General features: G+C 55.8%; 1 protein-coding gene and 1 long non-coding RNA gene across 2 annotated transcripts; one reads left to right on the forward strand and one right to left on the reverse strand.

Annotated features, from left to right (window-relative positions):
- Window positions 1–4284: 4284 nt before the first annotated feature.
- LOC138105524 (leucine-rich repeat-containing protein 14-like) lies at window positions 4285–9348 on the forward strand. The gene is made up of 4 exons (XM_069005617.1): window positions 4285–4319; window positions 6294–6725; window positions 6819–7457; window positions 8690–9348. The coding sequence occupies exons 2-4, from the start codon at window positions 6349–6351 to the stop codon at window positions 9261–9263; spliced, it is 1590 nt and encodes a 529-aa protein (XP_068861718.1). The 5' UTR covers window positions 4285–4319; window positions 6294–6348; the 3' UTR covers window positions 9264–9348.
- Window positions 9349–9452: 104 nt separating this feature from the next.
- On the reverse strand, window positions 9453–11566 carry LOC138105525 (uncharacterized). Its single transcript, XR_011148515.1, has 2 exons — window positions 10706–11566; window positions 9453–10662 (listed from the first exon to the last, which is right to left on the reverse strand). It is a non-coding gene; the product is annotated as an uncharacterized lncRNA (long non-coding RNA).
- Window positions 11567–13996: the final 2430 nt, after the last annotated feature.

Genomic DNA, 13996 nt, shown 5'->3' on the forward strand with positions numbered 1-13996 from the left:
GACCCATCTTGGTGCCCCCCCATCTCCTCCAGGTCCTCCAGGCCCCACCTTGGTGCCCCTCAATCTTCTTCAGGACCAACCTTGGTGCCCCCCAACCTCCTCCAGATCCTTCAGGACCCACCTGGGCACCATCATCTGCTCCAGGTCTCACTTTGGTGACTCCAAATCTCCTCCAAGTCCCACCTTGGTGCCCCCAAATCTCCTCCAGGTCCTACCGTGGTGCCCCCAAATCTCCTCCAGGTCCAACCTTGGTGACCCCAAATCTCCTCCAGGTCCTACCGTGGTGCCCCCACCCCACCCCAGAGCCAAAGGGCCCCCCCAGGACCCCCCCAAGCGCCTTTGGCTCCACCCAGGGGGGCACCCACTGGTTTTGGGGGGCACCCACTGGTTTTGGGGTGGGGGCACCCATAAGAGTTTATAGGGACCTATAAAGACAATTAACGGCCCCCAATTTTGGGTGGGGGTCCCATGGGTGGAGGGGGGTCCCCAATGTGGAGGGGTCCCCAAAATGGGGATGGTCCCCCAAAATGGAGGGGGGGTCCCATGGGGGGAGGCTCCCAAGGTGGAGTATGGTCCCCAAAATAGGGGGGTCCTATGGGGGGGGGAGGTCCCCAAAGTGGGGAGATCCCCAAAATGGGAGAGGTGTCCTATGGAGGGGGTCCCCAAAATGAAGGGGGGGGGTCCCATGGAGAGGGAGCCCTCAACGCCGGGGGAGGTCCCCAAGATCATGGGAAGGACCCCAAAGTGGGGAGGTCCCATGGAGGGGGTCCCCAAAGTGGGAGGGGGATGTCCCATGGGCTGGGGACAGTCCCCAAAATCGAGGGGGTCCCATGGAGGGGGTCCCCAAAATGGGGGAGTCCCCAAAGCCCGGGGGGTCCCCAAGATCATGGGAGGGTCCCCAAACTGGTGGGGGGGGGGGGTCCCCAAACTGGGACTGGGGGGGCCGACCCAGCGCTACCTCCCAGCGCTGCTCACTGCCAGGGGTAGGTGGGGGGGAGGGACCCCCACATCCACTTAATTAATATTCCGTTCATTCGTTCATTAATTTGTGGGGCTCAACTCATTCATTTTTAATTGGTTTTTACGTCATTTTCCCCTCCCCCTCTTTTTGTTTTTTTTTTTTTTTTTCCGGTGGTTTTTGGGGGTTTGTTTGGTTTTGTTTTTTTTTTTTTAAGCCTCGAGGTTTTTATTTATTATTATTAAAAAAAAAAAAACAACAAAAAAAATTCCAAAAAAAACGACGGGAAAAAATCCGAATTCAAGGGATGGACCCGCCCCTCCTTCCCCGGGATTTTCCCAGGATTCCCTCCCTGCTCCCCCCAGCTCCCACACCGGGAATTCCCTCGGGAATTCTCCTTTCTCCTCCCCCACCCCCGCCACGAACGGGGGGTTGGATTTTGGGGTCCCCCGAGGGGCCACCGAACTCTGTATTTGGGGGGGGCGGGGGGGCCTTCGCGCCCCTCCCCCCCCTCCCGCGTGTGAATAAAGCTCCGTATGGAAAGTGCTGCTCGGTCCTGGTCCCTTTGGAGCGGGAAAAGGGCCGGGAATTTGGGATGGGAGCCGGGAATTTGGGATATGGGGCTGAGAGGAAGATGGGGGTCCCCCCAAAATCCAGGGGTTATAGAGACACCCCCCCAGGCTCTACAGCGGGGTTTATGGGGGGGGGGGGTGTCTATAGGGGCTCTGGGTGTCCCAAGGGTGTCTATAGGGGCTGTGGGTGTCCCAGGGGTGTCTATAGGGGCTCTGGGTGTCCCTACAGGACCCCAGGGGTGTCTATGGGGCTCTGGGTGTTCCTGGGGTGTCTATAGGGGCTCTGGGTGTCCCTACAGGACCCCAGGGGTGTCTATAGGGCTCTGGGTGTCCCTAGAGGACCCCAATGGTGTCCCAGAGGTGTCTATAGGGCTTTGGGTGTCCCAGGGGTGTCTATAGGGGCTCTGGGTGTCCCTAGAGGACCTCAACGGTGTCCCAGGGGTGTCTATAGGGCTCCAACGGTGTCCCAGGGGTGTCTATAGGGCTCCAACGGTGTCCCAGGGGTGTCTATAGGGCTCTGGGTGTCCCTACAGGATCACAACGGTGTCCCAGGGGTGTCTATAGGGCTCTGGGTGTCCCTAGAGGACCCCAGCAGTGTCCCAGGGGTGTCTATAGGGCTCTGGGTGTCCCAGGGGTGTCTATAGGGGCTCTGGGTGTCCCTAGAAGACCCCAACGGTGTCCCAGGGGTGTCTATAGGGCTCTGGGTGTCCCAGGGGTGTCTATAGGGCTCTGGGTGTCCCTAGAAGACCCCAACGGTGTCCCAGGGGTGTCTATAGGGCTCTGGGTGTCCCTAGAGGACCCCAACGGTGTCCCAGGGGTGTCTATAGGGCTCCAACGGTGTCCCAGGGGTGTCTATAGGGCTCTGGGTGTCCCTAGAGGACCCCAGGGGTGTCTATAGGGCTCTGGGTGTCCCAGGGGTGTCTATAGGGCTCTGGGTGTCCCTAGAGGACCCCAGGGGTGTCTATAGGGCTCTGGGTGTCCCTAGAGGACCCCAACGGTGTCCCAGGGGTGTCTATAGGGGCTCTGGGTGTCCCTAGAGGACCCCAGCGGTGTCCCAGGGGTGTCTATAGGGCTCCAACGGTGTCCCAGGGGTGTCTATAGGGCTCTGGGTGTCCCAGGGGTGTCTATAGGGCTCTGGGTGTCCCTACAGGACCCCAGGGGTGTCTATAGGGCTCTGGGTGTCCCTAGAGGACCCCAACGGTGTCCCAGGGGTCCCTAGAGGACCCCAACGGTGTCCCAGGGGTGTCTATAGGGCTCTGGGTGTTCCTGGAGGACCCCAACGCTGTCCCAGGGGTGTCTATAGGGGCTCTGCGTGTCCCAGGGGTGTCTATAGGGGCTTTGGGTGTCCCAGGGGTGTCTATGGGGCTCTGGGTGTCCCAGGGGTGTCTATAGGGCTCTGGGTGTCCCTAGAGGACCCCAACGGTGTCACAAGGGTGTCTATAGGGGCTTTGGGCGTCCCAGGGGTGTCTATAAGGCTCTGGGTGTCCACAGACTCCCTGGACCCCCAAAACCAGCCCAGGGACCCCAAAACCAGCCTGGGGACTCCCCGGGTCCCCCAAACCAGTCCAGGGACCCCCAAACCAGCCCAGGGACTCTCCAGCCCCCCAGCGGTGTCCCAGGGGTGTCTATAGGGGCTCTGGGTGTCCCCAAGTGTCCCCGGGGACTCTGGGAGTCCCCCAGATGTCCCCAAGCTGTCCCTGGAGCTGTGTCCCTCCGGTCCCCCCGTTGGAGGTTCCGGTTCCAGCCGGAGCTATTTCAGCGCCGCACTCCCCTGCAGAGGTGCCCCCGCATTCCCGTCCCCCATGTCGCCACTTCCGGGTCGCACTTCCCGCGCCGCGGGCGCTGTCGCCTGTCGCGACAGGGGGTGGCCCCGTGGGGTCGCTGTCGCGATTCGACCAAGGCCCAGAAGCCGCGAGTGTTTTAATTACCTGCGTCACCAAGGGAAGCGGGCGGTGTATACAGGAAGACCTATAAGGGGGTATCCATTGGGGAAACCCCCAAAATAGCCCCTCCCATCCCAGAGACCCCCCCCCCGAGCCTCCCCTAAGCCCCTCCCAGTCCCCCTAAACCCCCACAGAGAACCCCTCCCAGACCCCCTAGACCAGTCCAGGGACCCCCCCGAGCATTCCCAAAACAGCCCCATCCCATTCCGGGGACCCCCCAAAACCATCCCAAAGACCTCTCCGCGTCCCCCAAAACATCTCCAGACCATTCCAAATTATCCCAGGGACCCTCCCAGGCCCCCAAACCAACCCCTCCCATTCCAGAGATCCTCCTCAGGGAGCCCCCCCAAATTCCCCCCGCAGCCCCCCTATGAGGACCTGGCTGGGCTTCCTCCGCCGTTCCCGCAGGAATTCGGCTTCCCAGCGCTCCAGCAGCGCCCTCAGCCGCCGCTGCCGCTCCATGGCCCCGGGATCGGGATCGGGATTAGGATCCGGGATCGGAATCCGGGATTGGGATCCGGGGAAGGCTCGGGGCGGGGGGGGAACCCCAGAGCCGCCTCAGAGCGAACCTCCCGCTCCCGCCCCGCGCCAGCCAATGAGAAAGAAAGGAATCTTGATTGACAGCGAAAAGAGCCAATAAATGCGAGGCTATCTCAAAGCACCCGCCCACACCACAACAACCAATGAGACCTGCGGTGGAACTTTGACAGACAGCTGTAAGAACCAATAAAAAGGAGAGATCCCGCCCCCATGGTAAATCTCTCTCGCTGATTGGTGGGCGCAGCGCGCAGACCCGGAGGTGGAGCTTCCATACGGGCAGGGGCGGGCGGGGGCTGCGGGCAGGCGGTGAGTGGGGGACGCCATGTTGGGGGGGGTGGCGGGGTTGGTTTGGGGGTTCGGGGGGTCCCTGAGGGGGCTTCAGGAGATTGGGGGGACCCTGTAGGGGTTTAGGGGGCCTGGGGGCTCTCCTTGGGTGGGTTTAAGGGGGTTGGGGAGGGGTCCCGGCCTGCATTGGGAAGGCTGGGAAGGACCCTGTGGGTGGGACGGGCTGGATTGGGGGTCTTGGGGGGGGTCTCTGAGGTGGTTTGGGGGGCCCGAGGCTGCTCCCTGGGAGGGGGGGCTGATTTAGGGGGGGCCCTGGGGATCCCTGGGCTGGTTTAGGGGGATCCCGGGAGTGTGGAGGGGTGGGTTTAGGGGGCCCGGGAGGGGTGCCTGGACTGGTTTAGAGGGGATTTGGGGAGTCCCGGGATAGGTTTGGGGGGTCCCTGGGCTGATTTGGGGGGATCTGGGGGTTCCTTTGGCTGGTTTGGGGCTCTCTGGACTGGTTCCGGGGATCCCTGGACTGGTTTAGGAAGGTCTGGGGGATTTGTGGGTTAGTTTGGGGTGTCCCAGAGGGATTTGAAGGGTTTTTGAGAGATCCCTGGAGCGGTTTTGAGGGAGCCTGGGCTGTTTTGGGGGGGCCTGGAGAGTCCCTGGGCTGGTTTTGGGGGCCCTGGGCTGGTTTAGGGGGCCTGGAGAGTCCCTGGGCTGGTTTTGGGGTCCCTGGGCTGGTTTAGGGGGCCTGGAGAGTCCCTGGGCTGGTTTTGGGGTCCCTGGACTGGTTTGGGGGGCCGGGGGAGTCCCTCGGCTGGTTTGGGGGTCCCTGGACTGGTTTGGGGGATCCCTGAGGGGTCCCTGGGCAGGTTCGGGGGTCCCTGGACTGGTTTGGGGGATCCCTGAGGGGTCCCTGGGCAGGTTCGGGGGTCCCTGGACTGGTTTGGGGGATCCCTGAGGGGTCCCTGGGCAGGTTTGGGAGTCCTTGAACTGGTTTGGGGAGGTCTGGGGGGGTCCCTGGACTGGTTTAGGAAGCTCTGGACTGGTTTAGGGGGTCCCTGGACTCGTTTGGAGAGGTCTGGGGGGGCCCCATGGCTGGTTTTGGGGTTCCTGAACTGGTTTGGGAAGGTCTAGGGGGGGATTCCTGGACTGGTTTAGGGGTCACTGGACTGGTTTGGGGATCCTTGGACTGGTTTAGGAAAGTCTGGGGGATTTCTGGGTTGGTTTGGGGTGTCCCAGAGGGGATTGAAGGGTTTGTGGGGGATCCCTGGAGTGGTTTTGAGGGTCCCTGGGCTGGTTTTGGGGTCCCTGGGCTGGTTTTGGGGGTCCAGGGAGTCTGTGGGCTGGTTTTGGGGTCCCTGGGCTGGTTTTGGGGATCCCTCAGGGGTCCCTGGGCAGGTTTGGGGGTTCTTGGACTGGTTTGGGGAGGTCTGGGGGGGTCCCTGACGTGGTTTCGGGGACTCTGGACTGGTTTGGGGGGTCCCCAGACTGGTTTGGGGTGATCTGGGGCAGTCTCTGGACTGGTTTGGGAGGGTCCCTGGACTGGTTTGGGGGTCCATGGGATCATTGAGGGGTTTTGGGGGGTCCCTGGACTGGTTTGGGGGTCCATGGGATCATTGAGGGGTTTTGGGGGGCCCCTGGACTGGTTTGGGGAGGGTCTCTGGACTGGTTTGGGGGTCCTTGGGATCATTGAGGGGTTTTGGGGGGTCCCTGGACTGGTTTGGGGGTCCTTGGGATCATTGAGGGGTTTGGGGGGGTCCCTGGACTGGTTTGGGGGTCCTTGGGATCATTGAGGGGTTTTGGGGGTCCCTGGACTGGTTTGGGGGATCCATGGGATCATTGAGGGGTTTTGGGGGGTCCCTGGACTGGTTTTGGGGGTTCCCTGGTTGGGGTGAGGCTCTTTTGGGGTTGCTCCAGGTCCCCATTTTTTTTGCAACAACTCCACTCAAGCTCCCCTCCCCAAAACGCCCCCCCTTTGCCTTCTTCCCCTTCCCATTTCTCCCACAGGTTCCCTTTCCAGCAGGGATATCCCTGGATTCGGGGCTTTTCCAGGGATTCCGCCATGGCTCCTTCACGCAGCCGCTCCACCCAAATCCCGCCGTGTATTCCCAAACGCCAGCTCCCCCCGGGATACTCGGATTCCCTCCTTTTCCTCTGCGCCCGCCGCATGGTGGCTCAGCACCCCCTTCCCGTCCTCCTTCCCGCCCTTCCCGCCCACCTCTATCCCATCCTTTTCCAAGCTGCATTCCTGGATGGGAGACCCCTGGTCCTGCGGGATTTGGTGACCGCTTGGCCCTTCCCGGTGCTCAACTTCCAGCGGCTCGTGGGGCGCCGGGAGCTGCTCCGGGATCATCCCTGCAAGCTCTGCGTCCAGGCCGTCATCCTGGCCGTGGTGGCGCAGCTCCGGCGGGATCTGGAGGAGCCGGGACGCGATTCCAGGTGGGTTTGGGAATTCCGGGATGGGTACAACCTCCGTTCCTCCTCCATCCACGTGAGTTTTCCTGCTGGTTCATTCCCGTTTTTCCCTCCCAGCGGGTGCCGGCTCCGCGTGCTGGACGTAACAGGAGTTCCGGATGATCCCGCCGGCCGCGCTCCCGACGGGATGAGCGTCTGGTCCGGCACCGTGGCCTTGGCCAAGGCCTGCGTGGAGGTGTCCAAGCACCAGCGGGAATTCCAGAGGCGCGGATCCAAGCGGCACAAAGGCCGTTCCGGCGCCGCCACGGCCGCGGCCGCTCCGCAGCCCCCGGGCGTGGACGTCCACGCCGACCTGTTCGTCAACGGAACATCCTACGGGATCCTCCGGGACGCGCTCCAGACCGGAGCCGCCGGCCCGCTGCGCCTCAAGTGCCGGGAATTCCAAGCAGAGAAGCTCTCCCTGGCCGGAATCGTGAGCCTGCTGGAATCCTTGGATCCTTCCTGCGTGCGGAGGGTGGATCTGCGCTTCCGGAATCTGGGATTGACGGGGCTCTCGGTGATCCTGCCGCACCTCTCCCGCTTCCCGGAGCTGCGGAGCCTCAAGCTCCAGTACAGCAACGTCGACGTGCGGCGCCCGACGCCGGAATCGGCCATCGGAATCCGGTGCCTGGCCGGGCAGCTGGGAATGCTGCCCAGCCTCCGGGAGCTCAACCTGGGATCCTCCCGGCTCTCCGGGAATCTGCGCCAGATCCTCTGGTGAGTTCCCAACAGAGCAGGATCCTTGCCGGGCCCTTCCCACGCTCCGGGGGGATTCCCAAGGGTTGGGGTTGGTGATCTTGGGGGTCTTTTCCAGCCTGAGTGATCCCGTGATTGCAGGACTTCATTATCCCAATATTCCCGTGATTCTAGGATTTCATTATCCCAATAGTTTATGACTCAACAACTCCATTATTCCATAATTTCATGATCCCAGAATTCCAGGATTCCCAAAGGCTGAACTTGATGATCTGGGAGATCTTTTCCAATCTTAGTAACCCCATGATTCCATGATTTAATTATCCCAAGATTCCCATGATCCCGTTATCCCAATAGCTCATGACTCAGTGATTCCATTGTCCCATAATTCCATGATCCCATAATTCTGTGATTCCAGGATTCCCAGAGGTTGCCCTTGATGGTCTTGGAGATTTTTCCCAGCCTCACTGATTCCATCATTCCACGACCCCATAATCCCACAATTCCATATTTCCAGCACTCCACGACCCCATGATTTTGATTCCACAATTCCATGCCTCCATGATCCCATAATTCCATGATTCCCAAAGGTCACACTTGATGCTCTTGGAGCTCTTTCCCAACCTCAGTCATTCCAGAATTCCACAATTCCGTGGAGGGAATCACAGCTCCCGGCCCGCTCCATCATCCCATCATCCCATGACTCCGTAACTCTGTGATCCCACGATTCCATGATCCCAGAACTTTATGACCTCATAATTCCAAAATCCTCTGATTTTCAGAGGTCAAACTTGATGCTCTTGGAGATCTTTCCCAACCTCAGCCATTCCATAATTCCATCATTCCATGGCCCCATAATCCCACGATCCCGTAATTCCATAACTCCACGATCCCATGATTTTGATTCCACAATTCTGTGCCTCCATGATCCCATAATTCCACGATTCTCAAACCTTGAACTTGATGCTCTTGGAGCTCTTTCCCCACCTCAGAGATCCCAGAATTCCACAATTCCATGGCTCCACGATCCTCCAGCATCAAACTTGATGCTCTTGGAGCTCTTCCCGCCCTCAGCCATTCCAGAATTCCACAATTCCCCAATTCCATGGATGCAATCACAGCTCTCCTTCCCCGCTCTTCCCCCACAAATCCGGGACCCATCCCGACATTTCCTGATCCCACGGAGCCTCTGCTCCGTCGGCGGTTCCGGAACGTCCCCGCGGGCCTCACCTCTCCCTTTTCCCTCCCGCCAGCGACCTCCAGGCTCCGTTGGAAAGCTTGGAATTGGCCTTCTGCTCCCTCCTTCCCGCCGACCTCGCCTTCCTCTCCCAAAGCTTCCACGCTCCGGCCCTCAAAAGGTTGGATCTGAGCGGCCACGACTTCTCCCAAAGCCTCCTGGAGCCGCTCCGGCTGCTCCTGGAGGAAACCTCGGCCTCGCTGCTGCACCTGGATCTCATGGAATGCCGCATGGCCGACTCCCACCTGGACGCGCTGCTGCCGACGCTCCGGCGCTGCTCCCGCCTGCGCTTCCTGGGACTCTACGGCAATTCCCTGTCCACGGCCGCGCTCAAGGATCTGCTCCAGAAAACCCTGGAGCTGCCGGATCTGCGCCTGGTCGTGTATCCCTTCCCTGTGGATTGCTACAAGCCGGAGCCTCCGCGCAGAATCCCGGGATCCCGGCGGCTTTACGAGGAGCCCATGGACGGCGAACGTTTGGCGGCGGCGAGCGCCGAGATTTCCCAGCTGCTGGCCAATTCCGGGAGAACCGACCTCGTCTGGACTTACAATCCCTACGGACACGGAGCCATGGACTACTTCTCCTTGTGACTCGGGAAAGGCTTGGAGGCGGGAAAAGCTCGGAGCCTCCATCCTGGAAAAGCGCCGCCTCCTTCTTCCCAAACTCTGGGGCGTTTCCCGCCTCATCCCGGTGCTTTTCCACCTCATTCCAGTATTTTTTTTTTCCCTTCATTTCGGTGCTTTCCTGCCTCGTTTCAGGATTTTTCCTGTCCATCCCACTGTTTTTCCGCCCCAGCCCGAGATTTTTTTCCCTGATTTTCTTGGTTTTCTGCCGCATTTTGAGGTTTTTCCATCCCATCCCGATATTTTTCCCCTCATCCCGATACTTTTCCTCCTCATTCCAAGTTTTTCCCACCTCATTCTGGTGGTTTTCCCCCATTTTGTTCTTTTTCCAGCCCATCCTGGCGTTTTTTCCATTGGGATTGGGTTTGCATGGCCAAATTTTGGGAGGCTCCGGGGCTGGATTCTGTGGGAAGCTGCCGGAAGCTTCTCCCGTGTCCGGCTGATCCCATCGGGAACGGTGATGACGCCTCTGGAATTCGAATTAAGTTGGAAGAAACAAATCATGGCACAGATGGAATTCTGGAGCGGGAATAAGGGAAAGGAACGACTCTGGAGATTATTCCAAGGAACTGGCGTGGAAATTCCCAAAATTCCCTGGTGCATCCAATGGGAAGCCCATCCTGGGGCTGGATCCTCGCAAGGACCTGCGGATCCATGGAAAAGGGAGCAGATTCCTGGTAGGATTCCGTGACCGCAGAGGGAAAAAACCTTGGAGTGGGATGTTCCCAAAGGATTGACCCCTTGGAAAAGGAAATTGTCTTCCATGGGAATGACACGTTGGAGAAATCCATGGAAAATTCTTGCCTTGGGATGGATTCACGTTGGAGAAATCATGGAAAACTCTTTCCCACGGTGGAGAAATCCATGGAAAACTCGCTGTGGGGTGGATTCCTGTTGGAGAAATCATGGAAAACTCCTACCCATGGTGGAGAAATCATGGAAAACTCTTTCCCATGGCGGAGAAATCCATGGAAAACTCGCTGTGGGTTGGATTCCTGTTGGAGAAATCATGGAAAACTCTTTCCCATGGCGGAGAAATCCATGGAAAACTCTTTCCCATGGTGGAGAAATCCATGGAAAACTCGCTGTGGGATGGATTCCTGTTGGAGAAATCATGGAAAACTACCCATGGTGGAGAAATCCATGGAAAACTCGCTGTGGGGTGGATTCCTGTTGGAGAAATCATGGAAAACTCCTACCCATGGTGGAGAAATCATGGAAAACTCTTTCCCATGGCGGAGAAATCCATGGAAAACTCGCTGTGGGTTGGATTCCTGTTGGAGAAATCATGGAAAACTCCTACTCATGGTGGAGAAATCATGGAAAACTCTTTCCCATGGCGGAGAAATCCATGGAAAACTCTTGCCTTGGGATGGATTCACGTTGGAGAAATCATGGAAAACTCCTACCCATGGTGGAGAAATCCATGGAAAACTCGCTGTGGGATGGATTCACGTTGGAGAAATCATGGAAAACTCCTACCCATGGTGGAGAAATCATGGAAAACTCTTTCCCATGGCAGAGAAATCCATGGAAAACTCTTTCCCATGGTGGAGAAATCCATGGAAAACTCGCTGTGGGACGGATTCATGTTGGAGAAATCATGGAAAACTCTTTCCCATGGTGGAGAAATCATGGAAAACTCTTACCTTGGGATGGATTCATGGAGAAATCTCTCCCATGAGAACGACACAGTGGAGAAATCCATGGAAAACTTGCTGTGGGATAGATTCACGTTGGAGAAATCATGGAAAACTCCCACGGGATGGCCCCGGGCTCCCAGTGCTGCTGGAGGGATTGAGGGAAAGCTGGGAAAGAGGGAAGTGGGGAGGGAGGAAAGGTGGATTTGGGGTCTTGTTATCCTGCTCTGATTCCGTTGGAAATAAACTCATCCTATCCCAGATCCCGAGTCTGTTGTGCCCTGATGGGATTGGCCGAGGGATCTCTCCCAATCCATGAATCCTCCCTGATTTCCCTCATTTGGGGGTTTTTCCATCCAATCCCGCTGCTTTTCCGCCTCATTTTGGGGTTTTCCACCTCACTCTGGGGATTTTTCTGCCTCATCCTGGGGGTTTTTTTCACTTGATCCCGGTGCTTTCCCACCTCGTTTCGCTGGGTTTTGCCTCATCCCGGTGTTTTTCCACCTTCTCCCGGTGTTTTTCTCCTCATCCTGGTGCTTTTCCACCTCATTTTGGTTATTTTTTGCCTTATCCCATTATTTTTTCCCCTCATCCCGGTGCTTTTCCACCTCATTTTGGTGGTTTGGGCCGTCTCCTGCTGGTTTTCCCCTCATCCTGCTGCTTTTCCGCCTCATTTTGGTATTTTTTTCCCTCATCCCACTGGTTTTCCAACTGATTTTGGGGGTTTTTTTGCCTTATCCTGGCATTTTCCCCCTCATCCTGCTGCTTTTCCACCTCATTTTGCTGGTTTTTTGCCTTATCCTGGTGTTTTTCCCCTCATCCCAGTGGTTTTCCTCCTCATTTTGACACTTTTCCACCTCATTTTGCAATTTTTTTGCCTTATCCTAGTACTTTTCCACCTCATTTTGGTATTTTTGCCCTCATCCCGGTGCTTTTCCACCTCATTTTGATGCTTTTCCACCTCATTTTGCTGGTTTTTGCCTCATCCTGGTATTTTCCCCTCATCCCAGTGCTTTTCTGTCTCATTTTGATGCTTTTCCGCCTCATTTGGCAATTTTTTTGCCTTCTCTTACTACTTTTCCGTCTCATTTTGGTTTTTTGGGCCTTATTCCATTGGTTTTTCACCTCTTTTTGGTATTTTCCCCCTCATCCTGGTAGTTTTCCACCTCATTTTGGTGGGTTTTTGCCTTATCCTGGTATTTTCCCCCTCATCCCGCTGTTTTTCCCCTCATTCTGGTGCTTTTCCCCCTCATTTTGATTTTTTCCCCCCTCATTTTGATTTTTTTCCACCTCATTTTGCTGTTTTGGGCCTTTTCCTGCTGTTTTCCCCCTCATCCTGCTGCTTTTCCGCCTCATTTTGGTATTTTTTCACCTCATCCCAGTGTTTTCCCACCTCAATCTGGCATTTTCCCCCTCATCCTGGTGCTTTTCCACTTCATTTTGCAATTTTTTGCCTTCTCTTACTACTTTTCCACCTCATCTTGGTTTTTTGGGCCTTATTCCATTGGTTTTTCACCTCTTTTTGGTATTTTTCCCCTCATCCTGGTGGTTTTCCGCCTCATTTTGGTGGGTTTTTGCCTTATCCTGGTATTTTCCCCCGCATCCCGCTGTTTTTCCCCTCATTTTGCTTTTTTTCCCCCTCATTTTGATTTTTTTTCCCCTCATTTTGATTTTTTTCCACCTCATTTTGCTGTTTTGGGCCTTTTCCTGCTGTTTTCCCCCTCATCCTGCTGCTTTTCTGCCTCATTTTGGTATTTTTTGCCTTCTCTTACTACTTTTCCACCTCATTTTGGTTTTATGGGCCTTATTCCATTGGTTTTTCATCTCTTTTTGGTATTTTTCCCCTCATCCCCATGGTTTTCCACCTCATTTTGGTGTTTTTTTGCCTTATCCTGGTATTTTCCCCCTCATCCCGCTGTTTTTCCCCTTATTCTGGTGCTTTTCCCCCTCATTTTGATTTTTTTCCACCTCATTTTGATTTTTTTCCACCTCATTTTGATTTTTTTCCACCTCATTTTGCTGTTTTGGGCCTTTTCCTGCTGTTTTCCCCCTCATCCTGCTGCTTTTCTGCCTCATTTTGGTATTTTTTGCCTTCTCTTACTACTTTTCCACCTCATTTTGGTTTTTTGGGCCTTATTCCATTGGTTTTTCACCTCTTTTTGGTATTTTTGCCCTCATCCGGTTGGTTTTCCGCCTCATTTTGGTGGCTTTTTGCCTTATCCTGGTATTTTCCCCCTCATCCCGCTGTTTTTCCCCTCATTCTGGTGCTTTTCCCCCTCATTTTGATTTTTTTTCCCCTCATTTTGATTTTTTCCACCTCATTTTGCTGTTTTGGGCCTTTTCCTGCTGTTTTCCCCCTCATCCTGCTGCTTTTCTGCCTCATTTTGGTATTTTTTGCCTTCTCTTACTACTTTTCCACCTCATTTTGGTTTTATGGGCTTTATTCCATTGGTTTTTCACCTCTTTTTGGTATTTTTCCCCTCATCCCCATGGTTTTCCACCTCATTTTGGTGTTTTTTTGCCTTATCCTGGTATTTTCCCCCTCATCCCGCTGTTTTTCCCCTCATTCTGGTGCTTTTCCCCCTCATTTTGATTTTTTTCCACCTCATTTTGCTGTTTTGGGCCTTCTCCTGCTATTTTTCCCCTCATCCCGATGCTTTTACCCCCTCATTTGGTATTTTTTTACCTCATCCCGGTGGTTTCCCACCTCAGTTTGGCATTTTCCCCCTCATCCCGGTGCTTTTCCAACTGATTTTGATATTTTGGGCCTCATCCTGGTGTTTTCCCGCCTCATTTCGGTGGCTTTTCCCTCATCCCGCTGCTTTTCCACCCCAATTTTGGTATTTTCCCACCCCTCCCCGCTGCTTTTCCGCCTCATTTTGGTGTTTTTCCACCTCATTTAGCAATTTTTTTTCCCCTCATCCCGGTGTTTTCCCACCCCATCCCTCATCCCGGTGTTTTCCCCTCCTCATTCCAGGTGACTTTCCACCTTATTTTGCTGTTTCTCCACTTCATCCCGGGTGTTTTTCTCCACATCCCGATATTTTTCCGCCTCTTTTT

This window comes from Aphelocoma coerulescens, chromosome 2 (assembly GCF_041296385.1).
Source record: "Aphelocoma coerulescens isolate FSJ_1873_10779 chromosome 2, UR_Acoe_1.0, whole genome shotgun sequence".
In the NCBI taxonomy this organism is placed as follows: domain Eukaryota; kingdom Metazoa; phylum Chordata; class Aves; order Passeriformes; family Corvidae; genus Aphelocoma; species Aphelocoma coerulescens.